The sequence below is a fragment of the Lipotes vexillifer genome, unplaced genomic scaffold (assembly GCF_000442215.2).
Source record: "Lipotes vexillifer unplaced genomic scaffold, Lipotes_vexillifer_v1.1 scaffold1361, whole genome shotgun sequence".
NCBI classification, from domain to species: Eukaryota; Metazoa; Chordata; class Mammalia; order Artiodactyla; family Lipotidae; genus Lipotes; species Lipotes vexillifer.
Window position 1 is genome coordinate 791303 of NW_006788723.1, and position 20992 is coordinate 812294.

Here is a 20992-nt window from a genome sequence, read left to right on the forward strand (position 1 = left end):
CTGCTGAACTGTCTGAATACAAGTGTGCATATTCCTGGAAGAAAGATAGACTTGACCTCTGGTTTATGTTTTGGTAAGTTGCAAGCTTTCTGATCAAAGTCAGCCCTGTGGTTACTGAAAACCAAAACTTCAGTCTGATCTTTAAAAAGGGACACAGGATAAAGGAGATGATTGAACCATACAAATTCTATCAAAGAGAACTTCTATTGTGATTTGCTAGCATATATATGGAGATTATAACTGCGTCTGGACTGGAGGCAATCTTTTATACTGTATTTAGGAAACCCTAAATACAGGTATTTAACACTTGACTGATTTGACTCTTTTCCACTGTCTTCTTTTCTGAAACTTTACCCTGAATAGAGTCTCTAAATTCAGAAGAGGTGAAATGTAAGTTTTATTTGGTCTGCTTTCTGAAAAATTAAGCCAACATTTTTTTAATTTTAAAAAATTTTATTTATTTTTTTTGGCCGCACCATGCGGCCTGTGGGATCTTAGTTCCCCGACCAGGGATCAAGCGGGTGCCCCCTGCAGTGGAAGCGCGGAGTCTTAACCCCTAGACTACCAGGGAAGTCCCGAGCCAACGTTTTTAAACTGACAGATTCCAAATACACATACTCATATATACACACATACGAATTAGATTTTAGAGCTTCTCTTGAAAAATCAGATCTGGCAACAATGGTTCCACATTCCCCGGCAAGAACTAGCTAGAGCAGACCAGCCTCTGTCCTACTCTGGACCTGGCTATCATTCTATGACTCCCAATAGTGCCCCAACTACTGAGCTTTATTACTGAGCACAGTTCTTCATCTCTAGCCACTTATCTCAGCAAAACAAAAAGGTTTTCAGTTTATATGTTTCTGTAAATTTTTCAGAAAATTTCACCATTAAAATTTTAGGACTCACCCCCATTGTTAAACAAAAGTCTACCAGCTAAGTCTTTATACCTAGTCTTGGCCATGCAGTTTTTTTTTTTTTCTCACATAAAGCTTTGAAATAAAAGTGTATACAACTCCCCCTTCAGCTTCCGGGCCTATTATAATCCAGCCGCAGGAGCAGCAGCAGCCCTCCTCCAGGAGAGGAGGGAGGGAGGGAGGGGCCGGCGGAGGGGGCAGGGTAATGAGGGAAGCCCTGCCAGACCCAAGGCCAAGGTCTGCATGGGACTGAGCTCTGGCAGAGAGGGTGGGACCACAAAACACCGAGGTGTTTGAAAAGGAACAGTTGGTTTTGATAAGAAAGAGCTGAGGAGACCCAACAGTAACTTTCTGGGTTAGTCTTGGGGCTTTTTCCTAAGGCAGTTTGGGTCACGGGAAAATCACATTGTCTGAGAAGCTTCACCTTTCTGCAGTTTAAAAATAAGTGATGTCGGGGTTAAAATACACGAGTAGGCCTGAGAACAGCTGTGGAACTGAGGGGCAAGCCCACCGCTTTCCGTGCCAAACGTCCATTCAAGTGTCTGTGTCTCAGGTGCCCTGTGGGAGGTTGTAATGAATTCTGGCTGGGAGGAAGGTCAGGTTGGGAGAGAGGGAGGGAGGGAGGGAGGAAAGTGAATACTGAGCAGCGCAAGGAAGGAGGTACACATGGCCCTGGCAATTGTCTCAGGCTGAGGGAGGGGATAGGGAAGTGGCCCGTGCCAGTGTGGGACTTTGGGAAATAAATTTTGTTTTTTGAGGCATTAAATGTTCCATTACCTTAATGGTGCCTGAAGTGTCCATCTTGATGTGATGGCTCAGTAACTGGCATCCCCAAAATATTCTGCATAAATCAGGGAGCAGTTGACTTACCCATAATTAGAAGCCCTGGATTCTCCTCAAAGATAGGGCATACTCCACACCTGCTGACGTGGCTGCCAGCTCCCAGAACTCAGTTCCGACTCCATAAAAATGTCTATCATCCAGTGGCCAAGAGCCAGATTATTTAAAGCCACAACCTAGGGCTTTGTGGGCCTTGCTGTTTTTATTGTGCGTTAAAGACTAAGGGTCCACTTTGTCCAGCAGATACAAGTTGGGGGATTTTGCTTAAGTCCCAAATTGGCTTTCTTCCAATTTCCTGTGACAACCTACTTTCTCAGTGTAGGATGGCTCCTGATTAGAGATACTTGCTAGGGACTTGCTGCTTGCATCCTAAAAGAAAACTTTATCTTTTGTTTGTTTTAATCATAGAAGACTCACTAAGGAGGGTTGGAAGAATATAGATTTGTGTTTGAAAGTTGTTCTGAACAGTTGGGACTCTTGTTTCACCAGGAGTGGTTCCTGAGAAGCCAGACAAGACGTGCCCAGTAAATCTGCCCTTCAGTTTCTCTCCAAGTGTGCCCTTTAGTTAAAACAATAGGTCCTGATTTCCCTGAGTTCAATAACATTATTGGATTTAGCATCTAGATTTGGTTAAAAAAAACCCAATCATCATCTTTATAATGTAGTTCAGGTTTGTTTGGGTTTTTTTAATGTCCTTTTCTATATCTAGGGAAGCAGACTGGCTTCTTATAACAGCAATCTTCTCAAATTTCAGTCATATATGGGCCCCTTTAAAGAAAAACATTCTCTTTATTCTCAATGATGACTTTTAAATTATTTTACTACATCACTTGATGTATAAACATATAACTAGGTATAAACCCCATATACATGTGTATATATATGTATCTTCTGCAATTGTAAAACCAAAATAAATTTAAAATTTAAATAAAAACACAACTACAAAGCCAAGAAGATTTAAATGTAACAATATTAATTTAACCTAATAGTTAATGTTTGGCCAAAATGAAAATTGCTATTCCAAACATGAATATAGCACTGATACTCGAGGTGCAGGTTTTGAGTTTCATGTGCATAAACTACCCTGTTCAGAATAAGAAGTGTTTTTTCCCCACTATCTTTTTCTGTTTGAACCGTGATGGTATAATTTGCCCCTCCCTTAGCATGAACCCATTTTGAAATTCCACTCTGTTCTCTTCTTATTGGCCTGGGACAATTTAAGATAGTATCTGACTTGGTAACAACACTAGCATAAACTTAAAGCAAAATTCAAATGTCCTGCAAGTGCTCCTTTAAGATGGTCTTCCAGAAGGTCTGGAACATGTCTATTTAAAGATTATCACTGAGATGAAATATTAAATTTAGGCATTGTCTGGAGAGCTCACGGACCCTGAGAACACATTCCCAGAGGTCTATGAAACCCAGTTTAAGAAATGCTGTCATACTGGGAAGAGTGTGAGCTTTGGACTCCAAAACGCCAGGTCAGAATTCTAACTACATGAACTTGGGGAATTGCTTAACCATGCATAGCCACACAGATTTTTAAAAACATTAAATAGGACCATGAAAACGTTCCTGTACCCAATTCCAACATGTGTGTAGGTTTCCCCAGACCAACAAACAACACTGAACTCCTCTCAATTCTGACACTATCTGCCCAGAGATAGAATCAGATTCCACAGGCAAAGGGGTCAGACCCACAAGGCTGCCCTCCACTTCAGGTGCCAATCGCAAGCCCACATTGTTACCTGTGCTTCTGACCAACTGGCTACAAATGGGTGGTTCCAATGATCTCCCTCCTTGGGTTTGATTAATTTGTTAGAGGGCTCATAGAATTTAGGAAAACCTGGTTACTCACCAGATTACTGATTTATTACAAAGGATATCAAAGGATACGAATCAACAGCTGGATGAAGAGATACATAGGGTGAGGTCCCGAACAAAGGAGCTTCTGTCCTTGTGGAGCTTTGGGCCCAGGATGGCAGCACATGGAAGCATTTTGGTTCCCCAACATAGAAGCTCTCCAAACCCCCTCCTTCTTTTTTGCTCTCATGGAGGCTTTATTACATAGGCATGATTGATTAACTCATTGGCCATTGGTGATTTTTATTTATTTATTTTTGGCCATGCTGTGCAGCTTGTGGTGTCTTAGTTCTCTGACCAGGGATCGAACCCGAGCCCTCAGCAGTGAAAGCGAGGAGTCCTAACCACTGGACTGCCAGGGAATTCCCAGCCATTGGTGATTGATTCAACCTCCGGCCCCTCTCTCCTCCCTGTAAATCAGGGTGGAACTAAAAGCTCCAACCCTAACCAGCCCGCATCCTTAGGTGCTTTGCAAAAGTTACCTTCATTAACATGAACCCAGTTGTGGTGGAAAGGGCTTATTATCAATAATGACCAGATACTCATTTCACCTTTATGGTTTGAAGCGTTTTCAGGAACTGAGGACAAGAAAACCAAATATTTTAACAAAAGATGCTCCCATTGCTCTTATTACAAGGCAATTCCAAGCGTTTTGGGAGTTGTGAGCCAGGAACTCACGTATATTTGAAGATTAAATATATCTGAGAAATATATTTTGGTCATGTGAATTACCTATATTTTGGTTGTCTGAATGTCCAAATATAAATATTTCTTATAAATCACAAAATCACAGAACACAATCTACATACTGCTTTATATATTTTTTCCACTTAATCATAGGTAACAGCATATCTGTACAACACACATAGTCATTTCTTAAAAGTTTGCATCATTCATCTTAACAGACAACAAACTTCTTGGAACATTAAAGTTTCATTCATTCATTATCAATCAAGAGTCCTATCAAGAGACAGAAACCAGACAATAATTTGAACAGCAAAAGTTTAATACAACAAATTATCAACTATAACAAGAGATAGGCTAGAAAGAGGACACTAAAGCATACAGGAATAGCAGATTTTCCCAGGACAAAATAGAGTACTCAAGGAAGAGATCCTGCACCCGTTCCCTGCCCAGCTGAGACCAAGACCTTGTTGGAGAGGGCACAGCCGTGCTCACTGAATGGCAAAAAAAAAATCACCAGGTCTGCCCTCCAGTTTGCAGGGGAAAGTTCTTCACAGGGATGTGTCTCACTGGAGGGAGAGGGGGCCAAGGATGGGGCAGTCTGGCTCTTTAGTTGTGCAGCTGACAATATGTTTACTCTGTGGATGCCTTTGAAATGGATGCCTTGGCAATCAAAAGCTTAATGTCAGGCACTTACATTACAATCAAAAAAGGTGACTTTCAGGCACACTACAAGGGCCCATCTTAATTTCATAGAATAGGCAATTAGGGGTGAATTTGAAGTTAAGGGGCAATACATTGACAATGGACACATTCCACAAGCACTCTGACACCTGGATACCTACTATGGAGCTGGCACTGTGCTGTATATTGACCTCCAGATGATGTCTTTTTTGTTTCCATTTATTGTTTACTATTTGTCACTTCTGTTCTAAGCACTTAAATGTATAAACTCATACAATCCTCACAACCCTATGAGGTAGGTGTATTACCATCTCCATATTGCAGATAAAGAAACTGAGACAGAGAGTATTAAGTAACTCACCTAACATCAGCTAGTAAGTGGCAGAGCCAGGGCTTGAACCTGGTAGTCTGTCTCCACACACCTAATGACTGTGCAGTAATGCCTGTCAGCATGTCTCTAAGGCAAAAAATTATCTAACACCCTTCAAGACTACCCCCTGAGCGCTCCAGTGTCCATGATGTAAGCAGTACTTGTGACCAAATCTGTTCAGATTAACTAAAGAAAAACCCTCATTCACTCTCCATTACACAAACATTATCTCAGGGCTCCAAGAAGTCTCTGGGAGGACTTTATTTGGGCACAGCAGTTTCATGCATCATATCTTCGTGACTCCTTCTTGCCTATATGCTAACAGCAGTGGACACCTTTGTCTGTAGGCATCCACAGTGTGATGTGGCTCCATTAAGGTGTGAAGTTCACCGGAAGGGGAAATGTGTCCCCAACCATATTTGGAACATTTCTTTAACTACTATCATTCTTTTTATAATTAAAAAAAATTTTTTTGTACCTATTGCCATTCTTAAGTTACACTTATGGACTTGAGATACTGACAGCAGCCAAGTGAATCTTTCTTATCATTTTTATCTTTATCCTGGGAATATTTCTCTAACAATGGCATGTACCTTTGCTCTGTTTCCTTTCTGCTGTGTTCCATAAAGTATTCTTTGTACTGGTGCTTTTCAAACTGCATTTCTAATAAGCCCCCAAGGGACAACCATACTGCAGCTCTGGGAACTGTACTTAGCCATCCATCTCAGGAAGAGAGGAAACTGGGTCACCTCTGTACATTAACAGAATCCTTTCCTTAAAACCCAGAATCTAATCTTTTTTTTTTTTTTGCGGTATGCGGGCCTCTCACTCTTGTAGCCTCTCCCGTTGCGGAGCACAGGCTCCGGACGCGCAGGCTCAGCGGCCACGGCTCACGGGCCCAGCCGCTCCGCGGCACGTGGGATCTTCCTGGACCGGGGCACGAACCCGTGTCCCCTGCATCGGCAGGCATGCATCGGTATGTTTCTGAAAAGCACTGGGTAATATTAGGACACTTGGGACATAAGACCTTGATCAAAAAAATGATAATCTTAGTTTTAAAGAAAGGAAAGATATTTAAATATTTAAAAGCCTTAAAACAAGATAAAAGGAAACATGATATAAGACTACAACAGAGTTTAGATCAGCTCGAGACATTCAGCACTAATGCCAGGCACTGTGCTCTGTGGTGTGGGTATAAAGATATGCTGAGGGAGTTCACAGTCAAAAGACAGTCGTAAACGCTTAATTTTATATATGGTAAATACAGCAAAGCACAGGGCGTTGTGAGACCTCAGATCCATGTGGGGAAAGAGCAAGACTGGGAAAACGGAGGCAACTGGGAGGGTCAGTTGGCCAGGAGCAAACTAATGAGGGCAGTGGTAACAGGGACGAAAAGGGGGAGACAAATCTGAGAAATGTCCAGGGAGTAAAATTTACAGGTGTTTGTGACTGGCTGTGGAGTGCAGGAGGATGGAATGACACACGGGTTTCTGGCTTGGGTAACTGTCAACGATGGTTAAATGAGATGAGAAAACGAAAAGGAGTAAGTTTAAAGTGGCAGGAGATAACGTCCTCAGTTGGATAGAGGAATGACTGTATTAGGGGAATGAGGAATATAGTGTCTTGAAAATCATGGATATGGCAAATTTCTAGGAAGGAAAGGGTAAAAATGTCACATGCAGCAAGGAGGTCTTCTAAGATATTAGGAAATTGCTAGGGTAGGGACTCTGAGTTCAGGTACAGTGACTCACTAATTTTTGTATACTTAGTGCCTGGAACAATGACTGACACAAGGCAGGCGCTCAATAAGCGCTGCTGAATACTGATGTGGCAATTACCTTCATTAGTAAAATAATACTTAAACGATTCAAACTCAAAAAGATTTGTATGAGCTATTGTTGCTCTTCTCCCAGGGAAGTTTTTTCTTCACCTAACCAATCCTAAGTTTTCATTAAAACAACTTTTGAAGGAAATGTATTAAACTTACCAATCCAACCGAAGGGGGAAAAAGCAAAGAAAAAAGATGACTGAAAATACAAAATAAGATGGATAAATAAATTTAACCAAAAGTTTAGTGTCAAGCTATTAATATCAGAAAAACAGAATTTACGCAAAAGTCTGTAATAGCACTAGAAGAATGTTAGGGAAGGATAAATACAATCAATTCACCAAGAAGGTTCACCCAAGGCTGAGAATAGGGTGGGGAAGTGATGTGACCGAGGTGAGTAGTGCAAGCGCAGGGTCGAATTTTGTTTTTATTTAAAATTGCAGTATTTCATTCATCATATATGTCTTTGTATTAATTCTTATTTTTAAAAATGCTGCATTAAAATGTGACTTGTCTTCGTTACTGAGTTTTTTGGCGCCCCTTTAAATTTGGCAACTGAGGCTAGTGCTTTCTACTCCAATCCCGGCTGCATACCGGAAGGGTACTTGTACGCGTTTGAAAATATAACCCCAAGCGATGCATTGTAAAAGCAGATAGACTGGCAAGGAAAAAAAAAAAAAAAATCTGACATAATCTCAACAACAGTGTAAGACTTCTTACCTATGTGCATCAGAAACGGATAGATCAAGCACCCAAAACACTGACGGATGGGCTTCCCTGGTGGTGCAGTGGTTGAGAGGCCGCCTGCCGATGCAGAGGGACACGGGTTCGTACCCCGGTCCGGGAAGATCCCACATGCCGCAGAGCGGCTAGGCCCGTGAGCCATGGCCGCTGGGCCTGCGTGTCCGGAGCCTGTGCTCCGCAACGTGGGAGGCCACAACAGTGAGAGGGCCGCGTACCGCATGAAAAAAGAAAAAAGAAAAAACACACTAACGGAGGTAGGAAAGACGTGCCCTGCGCAACTGACTTTGCCCCCCAGCTCCAGGAAGGACAGCCAGCGGTAGGCCAGGCTGGCCCTGCGCGCCCCGGCCAGGCTCTCCCGCGCCGCCAGAGCGCGTCCTCAGGAGCCGCCGGGCAGAGGCGGGACCCGCGCTTCCGCTCGGGGAGGTCCGGGCGGCGGGCGCAGGTGCCTTGTTTCAGGGTCGCGGCGGGGGAGGCTCGCGCTGGCGGACGTCCGTGGGCGCGTGAGCAGCCCGGCCACCACGCCGGTCGCGTGATGTTACCCTCCCGCAGGCGCACTCCTTATACTTGTCCGCTTCTCCGCTCCCGCGCCCTCCCTGCGCCGCACGCACCAAACACCCGCTGAGCGAAAAGCAGGCCCACCTTGCCTGTGGCGCCCAGCAGGTTGCACAGGCGCAGAGACCGGAAAAGCGGCGGGACGTGGCCCAGACTAGCGACGACAAGCACCACCCTCTGCCCGCAACTGTTGCCCCGCACCCCTCCTCCTCCTCCCCTTCTTTGGGCCGGGGCTGCGGCTTCAGCACCTAGTCTCCCAATCCACGGCCGCTTTGCCTACAGATAGGTGTAGCGCGACAGCCGTGAAGCGCCGCAGCGTCGTGCTGGTGTCTTTTTCCCATCTTCGTTTTAGTTTCCTCTGATTTTCCTTTTCTGGGATCGCGAGTTGAACCCTTTATTTTATCGTGTTTGTGTTTTAAATAAATGCACTTAGGCTAAATTTAGCTGTATCCTACCTCTTATAATAAATAGCACCTCCGCTGTTTTCCAGAATAAATGTTTCGTGATCTCACTTTTAACCAATGAGTTCAATGCATTTTTTTAGTTTCTAAGCAAATGATTTTTGTAAATTTATAAATATATTTTCTTTATTATTTAGACCTAGATTTTTAAACGGTTACTTTGCACAGGAACTGCCTCTTCAAACACTATATACTAAAAAAGAACGCAACTATAGATACGGTAAGATAGTGCTGTGATGTAGGGAAGGAAAAAAATTTTTTTCCTTCTACCCTTCTAGGTTCTTTACTATGACCCCTGTAACAAAAGATAGATTAACAAGAGAAAAGCATACAAATTTATTTAATGGGTGCCTTTGAGGCAGGAGTTAGATGGGCCCCAAGCTAGGCATTTACAACTGGCCTTCCGTTTACATTTCTTGGGGCAGGAAAAAAGTGGGCTTCAGGCGGGACCCCTACAACTAGCCTCCTATTTGCATTTCCTGAGACAGGAGTTAGATGGGCTCCAGGTTAGACATTTAAAATCAGCCTCCTGTTTACTCTCCAAAATGGAAGCTGTAACAGGGACAGGGTAAATAGCCAAGCTCTGTCTCTTGTGGATGCCTTAAGATAACAGTTATGGCAAGAACAAAGAGGGGCAAAACCTTGTTTGAGTAAAGGATCAAGGGATCTCCGTTCCCCCCCTCCTTGGGGCAAGGGAGACACTAAACATGCACAGAAAGTCTCCTTGGGGGTCAAAAGTCAGGGAACAACGCCAGGCCATGATGAGTCTTGCTCCCCCCCACCAATCCTTTGTGTTGAGATCCTTCTTAGCTGAGAAGTGCGTGCGCACCTACGGGGAGGGTCCTGAGACAAATTAGCCTAGGGGGACAAAGCAAGATGATTGGCTAGAAGGGAGACAAGGACCCAGAAAACTGCCCCCTCATAAAGGATTTAAACTTCCCAAAGGTGCGACTCTCTCTCTCAAGAGTTTGCCTGTGCGTCTTTCCGCATGTACTCTGCTTTTCCAAAAAACTTTTTACATTTCTCTTTACCTTCTGCCTCCTTGCCTGAATTCTTTCCTGACAAGGCAGGCAAGAACTGGGGGTTTAGGCCCTAGCCACTGGCTTCTGTGGTCTAGCATTTAGGACCTCCGGTCAGGGAACTAAGATCTTGCTTCCAGCTACTGCTCACTGCTGCTTGCTACAAGCTGCTGCTTACTGCTGCGTGCGTCCGAAATCACCTTCACGAGGAAATGAAGACCCAAAGAAGCAGTCTGAGTTACTGAAATGGAGCAGGACCCTATGGTCCTTCACCCCACCCCCCATGTCCTCAGCCTGCCTTTTCTCTTTGGAAAAAATTGAGCCAAAGTATAAGTTTCATCAGAGAAGTGAGAAAATGCAGAAACAGGAAAACAGTCAAAGGAGACCAAATTATAATAGTTTAGTCATTAAGCAAAGTCAAGGACTTTTAGTTTCTTCTTAAGGTCTATAGACAATATTCTGAGCCACATCCGGTGAGCTGTACATAAGCTGCCACAGTTCCAAGAATTGGCCTCGAAAGAAATGGGAACAAATCAATCCCGGAACTGAAGATTAACTGTACGTAAAACAATCGATATGACGCTGGTCAGACCACCGATGACTGTCAGAGCTTCTGCACCACGTAGCCCCCTCCCTCTGTCTATAAAAGCTCTTGCCCCTTGACTGTCGGGGGTTGGGGGGGGAGTCGGCCTTTGGACAGGAGTCTGCCCTCCATACCCTGCCCCCACCCCGGTTTCCGGCATTCAAAATAAAGCAAACTTTCCTTTCCACCAACCTGGCCTCTTTATTGCCTTTTGAGCGGCGAGCAGCTGGACCTGGGTTCGGTAATATTACGACTTATATATTAAGTTGGACAAAGAGTGGTGAGAAGACAAAGGAACTTGGGCTAAAAGCAGTTAACCATGGAAAAATGACTAGGAACATAAGGCTTAGTTTAACAAGTTTCGTTTGTGGTTCGTTTGTGCAGATTTTCCTTGGCTTCAGCTTCCTGTGGGGTGGAGATACCGTCTCACTTCACCCAGAAGGTGGGGTGGTACCACCCTCTGCTGCTAAAAATTTCTTTCTTCCCCAGGTGTTGGGAGAGTACCTTTTACGTGGAAGTTTTCTCTCTTGCTTTTAGGAAGGTCAGAGTACCATTTCTGCATCTGTTGGTTTTTTAAGTGGCTTTAACTTAAAATAATCAACATGTCAAAGTGGCATATTTTGGGGTGGTGTGTTCTGAACTCTTTCAGTGACAAAACATTAGAAATTGTAGATGAAATGTACAATTTCTTAGAAAGCTAAGATATCAAAATTGACTGGAGAAGTTACAGAAAATCTAAATAAACATGTAACTACTAAGGAAGTTAAGTCAGAATTGAACATCTTTTCTTCAGACAGACAGCAGGCCTAAATGGTTTTAGAGGTTTTACCAAACATTGGAGGGACAGGTAATCCTTGTCTTACACAAACTTTTTCAAATAATAGAAAAACAGAGAAAGCTACCCAATGCATTGTTGAGATTAATATAACGTTAACACTCAGAACATTCAAGGATGATATCAGGGGATAAAAGTATGGACTGATCTTTTTTATGAACATAGATGCAAAAATATAAAAATGCAAAAATAAAAATATGTTTTTATATTTATCATCAAAATCAGAGGAAGTTCCTGGTGGTTCTTTCAAAATGGAAATATTGATAGGAAGCTGCTCTAGAAAACCTCTAGGGGGCGATGTTATCTAAAAGAATCTTACCTTTGCCCTAGTCCAAACCACCCTGTTAAGATTCTTCATGCTTAACTCCTTGCGCACGCTTCAGAGGATTCCATCTTTCTTGGCCTTTTACATTTCCAGCTGCCTCACTAGGGCACCAGTCACATCTGTGAACATATGATAAATGCTGGCCTGCCTCTTGCCTTTCAATAGTTAATCTGTCTTAGGTTAAGTGATCTCCAGGTGAGCCCAGCCTACCTTTATATCTGAGAAATATAATTCAGTTTATTAAGTACATAGAGGTCCTGAGTGCTTTTCTGGCTTAAAACTGTGCTTTGAATTGATGTCAGCACTCCAAAAACTCAAATTCTTAAGCACATAGGTTTGCCTATGATTCTTAATTCCCACAAGGATTCTGAAAGTCCATTTCATATTTTATAGTTGCCTGGGTTACAACTAATAACAGAAGTATGTGTAGTAGTAACTCTTCATCCTTCTACCCCCAGGGTCCAGCATAGTGATTCACTGTAAAAGAGCTCGTAGACATAGATATAGATAGTATTTCATTTATAAGAATTCACATAGTAATTCTTATATAGTAAGATGGGTGAAAGAATGAATGGGTTACATGAATAGACCCAAAACCTTGTTTGGGATAGTAAAACAGTTTGACTTGGAGAATAGGAAGCACAGCGTAGCTAAAGAAAGAAACAATTAGTTTAAGGAAATCAATGCATTAATAAATGTGAGGACAAGCAGTGTCCTCCTCCCATCGTACTTTTTAAAAAATTGAAATAAGGAGTTCCCTGGTGGTCCAGTGGTTAGGACTTGGCGCTTTGCTGCTGTGGGCCTAGGTTCGAAGCTCAGCACGCCCCCACCCTCCAAAAAAATCATATAATTCGGGGAGTTCCCTGGTGGCCTAGTGGTTAGGATTCCGGGCTTTCACTGTCGTGGCCCCGGGTTCAATACCTGGTCAGGGAACTGAGATCCCTCAAGCTGCGGGATGTGGCTAAAAAAACAAAAAACAAAAAAAGGGGTACAATTCAGTGACTTTTAGTATGTTCACAGAATTGTACAACCATTACCACTGTCTAATTTCAGCCTGTTCGATCAACCCAAAAAGAGACCCTGCACCTATTAGCAGTCATGTCCCATTCCCTCCTACTCCCACCCCTGGCAACCACTAATCTGCTTTCTGTCTATATGGATTTGCCTATTCTGAACATTTCATATAAATGGGATCATACAATATGTGGCTTTTTGAATCTGGCTTCTTTCACTTATAATCTCTCCTTGTCCCAAGAGCAGGGACCTCTATGGCTTAGAGCTGACACCACTGAGGGGTTTTACTCATTTCTTTTAACCTCTAATTCAGGGGCTAACTTCTGTCTGTTATTATGAGACTGCCACCTGCAGCCACTGTTGACTATAATTTCTAATTTTTTTTTTTTTAAATGTATTACCCACTTGGGAAGAATGGGGAGCATAGAATACTGTGTGCATGTGGCACGTAGGAATTTGCAGATACACATTTTAGTAGGAGATTAGGTTTCCTTGCATATTTGTGTTGCCCTTTTCTCCTTATATCTGGGTAACATAAGCTCCTCCTAACCTGACTTCCTGCCCCGGTCACTCCTCCCTTATCTTATCCCCACTTGCTCATCACTGCAAGACAAATTTTCCTAAAACCCTTCTCCTTTCTCAAATCTTTAATGGACTCCATTTCATAAAAGATAAACCTCCTTAGACTGACATTCAATGGGGTGTGACCTCAGTCTATGCTTTGAACATACCTCCCATTACTCAGCTTCCCAGCCACTCAGTTCAGACCAAGTGGTCTATTTTTCTCTATTCTCTAAATGTGCCCTGGGCTTTCCTATCTCAGAACACTTGACCATGCACTTCCTTTGGCCTGGACAAGTTTTCTCCATTTTTCTCCACCCATCCAAGTCCTTAAAGATTCAGTTAAGAACTTCCCTGGTGAGTCCATTTCAAACCTGCTCCAGGGACATATGTGGTTGCTCCCTTCTGAGCTCACGGGACACTTTGTCAACCTCACCTCTTTAAGCAAGTACGGTTGCAACCCAGGTAACATCATCTAAAGCTGTTTCTCAACTCTTGCCTTGTTTTGTGTCTTTGCTTGTGCTTAGTTGTATCTCCCCGCCCCCAGTACAGTGTAAGTTCTGGAGGATAGAGACGTGTCCTGCCCTGGAGTCTGCATGTACAAAGACCCCAGTAAGTGTTTGCCTCTTGCTTCAGTGGGTTAACATTCTGTTTCTCTAGAGTCTTCAAGATAAGAGCCAGGCCAGTGTTCGGTAAACTGTAAGAGTTCACATTGCTTTCTTCTCTTTTAGCCATACTTCCCATTGCCTCCAGCTGCTGCACTGAGGTTTCACATCATATTTCCAGAAGGCTTCTGGAAAGAGTGACTACATGTAGCATTCAGAGAGCTGACGGGGATTGTGACTTGGCTGCTGTCATGTGAGTGTTCTTGGGCAGAGAGGTCTAGACCTGCAGAGTGATCGTTTCTCGTCTAGTGAACAATAGGTTGGGGAGACTTTGCCTGATACGCAGCATACAAATAATTATTTGAACAAGGGAGGGGAGGGTGGCGTGAATGCACACTCTCTCTGTGCCAGGATGTCCAGAGGCACATGCTAAACCTCCGTTCCCTGCACTGCACTGCTGTGTTGAGAGGGAAATGCCTTTAGTCACCAGTGTGCACGACTTTCCTCAGCCGAACAAGGGACATTCTGAGTGAAAACAAAAATAAAAACAGAAGGTGACTCTATTCAATTTCATGGCTTTAACTATAATTTTTCCCTGCAAGTAATGGGCTGTTATCATTTTTCCTCTCTGAATTCATCAGAAGTGTATGTAAGATTCAAACAGAAGCATGGAGGTGTCCATACTTGTCACAAGTGCTACATGCAGTCAAGTTCAAATGCCCTTCTTTGCTTTTGATTCTGGGCTATTGGCTCTGGTGAATGCTCTCACCCCTCCTACCTCCACCCATGGCTCAGCTATTCATAAGCTGAGCTTACATATGTACTCAACGTAAGCTGGACTTACATATGTATTCAACGTCTCCACAGAGACTTTAGAATCGGAAATGCATTGGTACTTAGCAAATCTGGGTTCTGACAATAATGTTGTGAGGAAGGCATAAATCATATCTATGTCACACAGGAGAACGCTGTCACTGAGCAGATGACATAGCTCACCTGGTGACAGATAGCTAGTGAATGGCAGAAACGGGATGAGAACCCAGGTCTCTTTGTTCAGAACACTATATTCCAAGGTCTCTCAAAACAACGGTGGGACTACCCATAAAATGTTCTCCCAAACTCCAAAGCATTTGGCACCTTTAAATCATAACAAGGGCACATTAGGCATCTCCCAGGAGTGCTGGTTTTAATACCACTTGTGGCTCCAGGTGACACAAATAAGCCCAATGCTGATGCCTGAGTTCCTGAGTCACTGGGGAACCTCTTTATTAATTGAGTGAATTCAACAAATATATATTGATTAGCGATTATGTACCAAGTACCCTTCTATGTGCAAAGATACAGCAGTAACAAAACAGACTCTGCCCTCCTGCAGTCCCCAGGAGACTCTACCCAACTGGGTCCTGCAGACCATTCTCTGATATTTAAGATACATTTTCCCCTCTTTCAAAGAAGTCCGTCCATTACTCATCCTTGAGAAACACTTCTCCAAGAAAAGATTCTCAGAAGTTCAGAGAAAGAGTTTGTAATCTGTCCATGGATAGACTTTCTTCAGGTCAGGGGGCTGTGAATTCCCTGAAATTTGTGGGTATGAATGTGTGAGCGTTTTCTTAGGGAGAGGGTCCATAGAATTTACAAGCTCCTCAAAAGGATCTCATATCCAACAAAGTTTAAATATCACACTTGGGGTTAGATGTATGGAGGAAAACAATTCCTGACCCAAACTTTTAATAAGCACGGGTGTCTGTGGGGGAGAAGTGAGAGGACCAGAAATTCTCTCAGTGTCTCCTCAGATCACGCCCCTCACTGGCGCTGTCAGCTCAGGAGGGTTAGTCGGCGGGAACCAGTGACTCCCATAGCCATCCGGGGAATACTAACTGACGAGTTCCCTTCTGAGGGGTTGCTTCACGTTCCCAAGGGGCTTGAAAAGCTCCCATAGTATATGCCTGGCCAAGATCCCATCAGTTTTTATTTAATCTGAATAAATAGTGCTGGTAATAGTTGCAGAGTGAAAATTCATAGGCAGTTCACGGATAGGCAATGCTCTGGAAAATTGGAAACACCTGGGTATTTGTGTCAGCCCTACCTAGCTGAAGTAAATCTGCCTGAGGCTGCTCTCAGAAATGCTAGATTCTCAGCTTTCAGTTCCCTCCACCTCACTGGCATATGTCACCCTCAGACTAAAAAAGTCTTCAGAACTTGTAAGGGCTCCCGTGGGACTCCCAGAAAGCCACAGAGAAAGAACCAGAGGAGGTGTCTGTGTGTATATGGGTAAGAGATAGATGCTGAGGACTCTCAGGGGACACTATTCTCAGAATTTTCAGAGAAGTTTCTTTGGGTTAAGCAGGTGTGAGATAGAGATCTAAAAGGTATAGATACAGGGACTTCCCTGGTGGTCCAGTGGGTAAGACTCCATGCTCCCAATGCAGGGGCCCTGGGTTTGATCCCTGGTCGGGGAACTAGATTCCCCACGCTGGAGCTAAGAAGCCTGCATGCCGCACTAAAAAGTCCGCGTGCCACAACTCAAGATCCCACATGCCACAACTAAGACCCAGTGCAGCCAAAATAAATAAATGAATGAATAAAATAATAAATAAATATTAAAAAATAAAAGGTATAGGTACAGAAATATTGCAAATCCTCACTTCGATAAGGGAAAATATGATCAAAAACATGATTCTTCATTTTAAAAAGGACTCAATTTTAATTAAAGGGAAACTCTGAAGCCAATCACTTGCATCTAAAAATGCTTCAGCCAAGTACAAGTTTTTAAATTGGCCCCTCTGTGCTGATAAGACAGCTGAAAAATATAGAGTTATGACTTGGTCTCAAATAAGATGAAATTGGACTATGTAGTATTTTGTAATCATAAATGACAGGTCATCTCTGTTGTGTTTTCTGATTCAACATAAATAAATAAATGTTCTCTTGTTTTCAAATTGTTTTACTACAGATCATGTTTTTTTTTGTTTTTTTTTTTTGTGGTACGCGGGCCTCTCACTGCTGTGGCCTCTCCCGTTGCGGAGCACAGGCTCCGGACGCGCAGGCTCAGCGGCCATGGCTCACGGGCCCAGCCGCTCCGCGGCATGTGGGATCCTCCCGGACCCGGGCATGAACCCGTGTCCCCTGCATTGGCAGGCGGACTCTCAACCACTGCGCCACCAAGGAAGCCCCCAGACCATGTTTTTACTTATCCAAAATGTAGTCCCTTAACTTTTACTGTGTATAAAGACGTTAAGGTTTGAGACAAGTGTTTTAGATGTAGAAAATATTGCAAGCAGTGAAAATACAATTCCCCAAAAGCATGTATCAATATTATTAATCACAATTAACTAATATAAATTAACTTACATTGAACTCACTAGATTTATTTCCTTGTCCTTTCTGCCTAGAAATAGGTCCTTTGTTTCACACCCTTTAAACAATCACTGGAATATTTGATGTCTGAGACAGCAGTTTGTTTAAAATTTCTCTACAGTGATTTCATTAAAGAGCTTCTAGCTCTTTCTAAACATAAACACAAGGCAAAGTTGTATATCTTGAGCAGAGCACTGCGTTGTTTTGTTTCTGTTTTTGTTTTCATCTTTTGGCCATGCCGTTCAGCACGTGGGATCTTATTTCCCAGACCAGGGATTGAACCCTTGACCCCTGCAGTGGAAGCACACAGTCTTCACCACTGGACCGCCCGGGAAGTCCCTGAGTTTTCTTGAATCATATAGACATTATCCGTTGGGAAGAAAATTTATAGTTATTGAATAAAGATATTTGGGGATCTTTAGTACCTTTTCAAAAGTGGTGTTGAAGGGCTGTTGTGCTTAGAGGAATAGGTAAAGAAATAAAGTTTAGGGATCAATTATAGGTATAATCTATGGCAGGGCCACCCCTTTAAATCCACTGGACTGTCGCTAGCTACTCTCTTATGGGTAAAAAAAAAAAAAAATCCAAGGGATCAGCCTAATAGTTTCTTAGAGTCAAACCTCTTCACCTAGAAATTCACACCGGGTGGGTCAGTGCCATCAGAATATTGTGGAGTTGTGGGGAGGGGAGGGAGTGTGAAATAGGCTACCTCCTTGCCCGACATTACCTCGTCTCTTTTTATCCAGATGGAGACACATGGGATACAAGTGGAAGTTTAAGCAGTCTTTAGATTTTAGGGTTTTAAAACATCAGAGCATCTTGGATTTTGGAGCTGTGTTCTGGCAGCTGACTTTTTTTTTTTTTTTTTTAATGATTGCATTGCTTATCTGGGACACACTCTTTTTTGTTTGTATGTTTTTTTTTTTTTTGTGGTACGCGGGCCTCTCACTGCTGTGGCCTCTCCCGTTGCGGAGCACAGGCTCCGGACGCGCAGGCTCAGCGGCCATGGCTCACGGGCCCAGCCGCTCCGCGGCATGTGGGATCCTCCCGGACCCGGGCATGAACCCGTGTCCCCTGCATTGGCAGGCGGACTCTCAACCACTGCGCCACCAAGGAAGCCCCCAGACCATGTTTTTACTTATCCAAAATGTAGTCCCTTAACTTTTACTGTGTATAAAGACGTTAAGGTTTGAGACAAGTGTTTTAGATGTAGAAAATATTGCAAGCAGTGAAAATACAATTCCCCAAAAGCATGTATCAATATTATTAATCACAATTAACTAATATAAATTAACTTACATTGAACTCACTAGATTTATTTCCTTGTCCTTTCTGCCTAGAAATAGGTCCTTTGTTTCACACCCTTTAAACAATCACTGGAATATTTGATGTCTGAGACAGCAGTTTGTTTAAAATTTCTCTACAGTGATTTCATTAAAGAGCTTCTAGCTCTTTCTAAACATAAACACAAGGCAAAGTTGTATATCTTGAGCAGAGCACTGCGTTGTTTTGTTTCTGTTTTTGTTTTCATCTTTTGGCCATGCCGTTCAGCACGTGGGATCTTATTTCCCAGACCAGGGATTGAACCCTTGACCCCTGCAGTGGAAGCACACAGTCTTCACCACTGGACCGCCCGGGAAGTCCCTGAGTTTTCTTGAATCATATAGACATTATCCGTTGGGAAGAAAATTTATAGTTATTGAATAAAGATATTTGGGGATCTTTAGTACCTTTTCAAAAGTGGTGTTGAAGGGCTGTTGTGCTTAGAGGAATAGGTAAAGAAATAAAGTTTAGGGATCAATTATAGGTATAATCTATGGCAGGGCCACCCCTTTAAATCCACTGGACTGTCGCTAGCTACTCTCTTATGGGTAAAAAAAAAAAAAAAAACAAGGGATCAGCCTAATAGTTTCTTAGAGTCAAACCTCTTCACCTAGAAATTCACACCGGGTGGGTCAGTGCCATCAGAATATTGTGGAGTTGTGGGGAGGGGAGGGAGTGTGAAATAGGCTACCTCCTTGCCCGACATTACCTCGTCTCTTTTTATCCAGATGGAGACACATGGGATACAAGTGGAAGTTTAAGCAGTCTTTAGATTTTAGGGTTTTAAAACATCAGAGCATCTTGGATTTTGGAGCTGTGTTCTGGCAGCTGACTTTTTTTTTTTTTTTTTTTTCGGTACGCGGGCCTCTCACTGCTGTGGCCTCTCCCGTTGCGGAGCACAGGCTCCGGACGTGCAGGCTCAGCGGCCATGGCTCACGGGCCCAGCCGCTCCGCGGCATGTGGGATCTTCCCGGACCGGGGCACGAACCCGTGTCCCCTGCATCGGCAGGTGGACTCTCAACCACTGTGCCACCAGGGAAGCCCTGGTGAAGCTGATTTTTCCCTTTGTATTACACTGAGAGGTTGAGGCCCCAATGGGTAGGCCTTTGAAAAGGGTCCCACATGGCAGGTGTTGCCTGTGTTCCTGTGGCTGTCTTCCTCCCTGGATCCTCTGTCTGTACTCCCCCATCCAGGGCTCTCCTGCAGCCCCAGAGCCAGTGCCCCTCCCTGAGGCTCCCCCAGGAATAGTGGCGTTGCGTCCTAGTTCTCCCCTGTGTAACCAATGGGTTTATCTGGGTGTCGGTGGAGTCTTTCTCCACTGGATGTCTGCTCAGGTTCTTGCTGACACCACAGGGAGAGGAGAGAATTTAGTCCTTTGGAAAGGGTAGGAACTTCAGCTCTTTCTTGTTTGTTGTTGTTTTTTCCTCCGCATTAATGCTATAGCCACGTTTTCTCCTATAATAGCTTAAGGCAAACCAACTGGCCATAGTGAGAAGTACCTTGTCTTTTGAAGACCTCTCAATCTACTACCCTTAGAGAATGTGTTGTCCTCCTATTAAGATGCCTCACTTCTTTCAAATTAACCATCCCACATGCTGGCTTTATTATGCTCAAGCGCATTCAAACCTTTCCCAACTTTTCCTCCCATTTTGGGAGTCCCCACATTAGCTGATGATTCCTCTTGGGTCATCTGGAGAGATGGCAGCCTGCTGTCTATCACGGTTTTTTCCCCCAAAGAAAAGTGTAGGGGGTTTCAATTTATCCAGATACAGAAATATTGTATATGTAGAGCCAGCGTGATCTGCAACATTTAATAAAAAGCTGGATGGCATCTGATGGGGTATTAAAAGTCACAATATCTTTTGTAACAAGAAATTCTTCTAGTTACCAGAAATTGTAAATGGTGCTCTAGGAGTCTCCCACCCCAATGTCAACATTTCATACAGAAAAATGAAAACGAAAACAAATTCTGAGACATGGTATAGATCTATATTATATTAAAATGTTAATAAATGTCTAGAACATTTTAGTTGATTGTGTTGTTGAAACAAAACCAGATTGTCCTTATTTTGAACAATTTTCACTTCATATCTACAACTAATTACTGGATTCCTGCTCTGAACAAGGCCTTTTCAAGACACTTCCAAACTATTCCTCCTTCGAGGCTCCACAGAAAAAGGAGAGAGTCTGAGACAAGTACTCAGATAAAAGGTGGAGTAAACTAAGTGTCAGAAGAGAGGCAACAAGCACCATGGAGATTCAAAGGAAGAAAGAGGGCATTTAGCTGAGAGGATCTAGAAAAACCTTAAGGAGGAGGATGTGTTTAAGATGGGCAGTGAGGAAGGAATTGGTTTTGTTGGGTGCTTGGGGTCAGGAAAGAGAATTGTTTCCACATGGTTCGCTCCTCCCCTCCCCTCCCCTCCCCTC

At 43.4% G+C, this 20992-nt stretch overlaps 1 protein-coding gene across 1 annotated transcript in view; it reads left to right on the forward strand.

Moving 5' to 3' along the window:
• The window catches only part of CCL28 (C-C motif chemokine ligand 28), a 22917-nt gene that overhangs the window by 450 nt on the left and 1475 nt on the right, over nucleotides 1-20992 (forward strand). The window contains exon 2 of the mRNA XM_007461747.1: nucleotides 14012-14138. Coding sequence (XP_007461809.1) covers nucleotides 14012-14138 — 127 coding nt within the window. The remainder of the gene's footprint in view (nucleotides 1-14011; nucleotides 14139-20992) is intronic.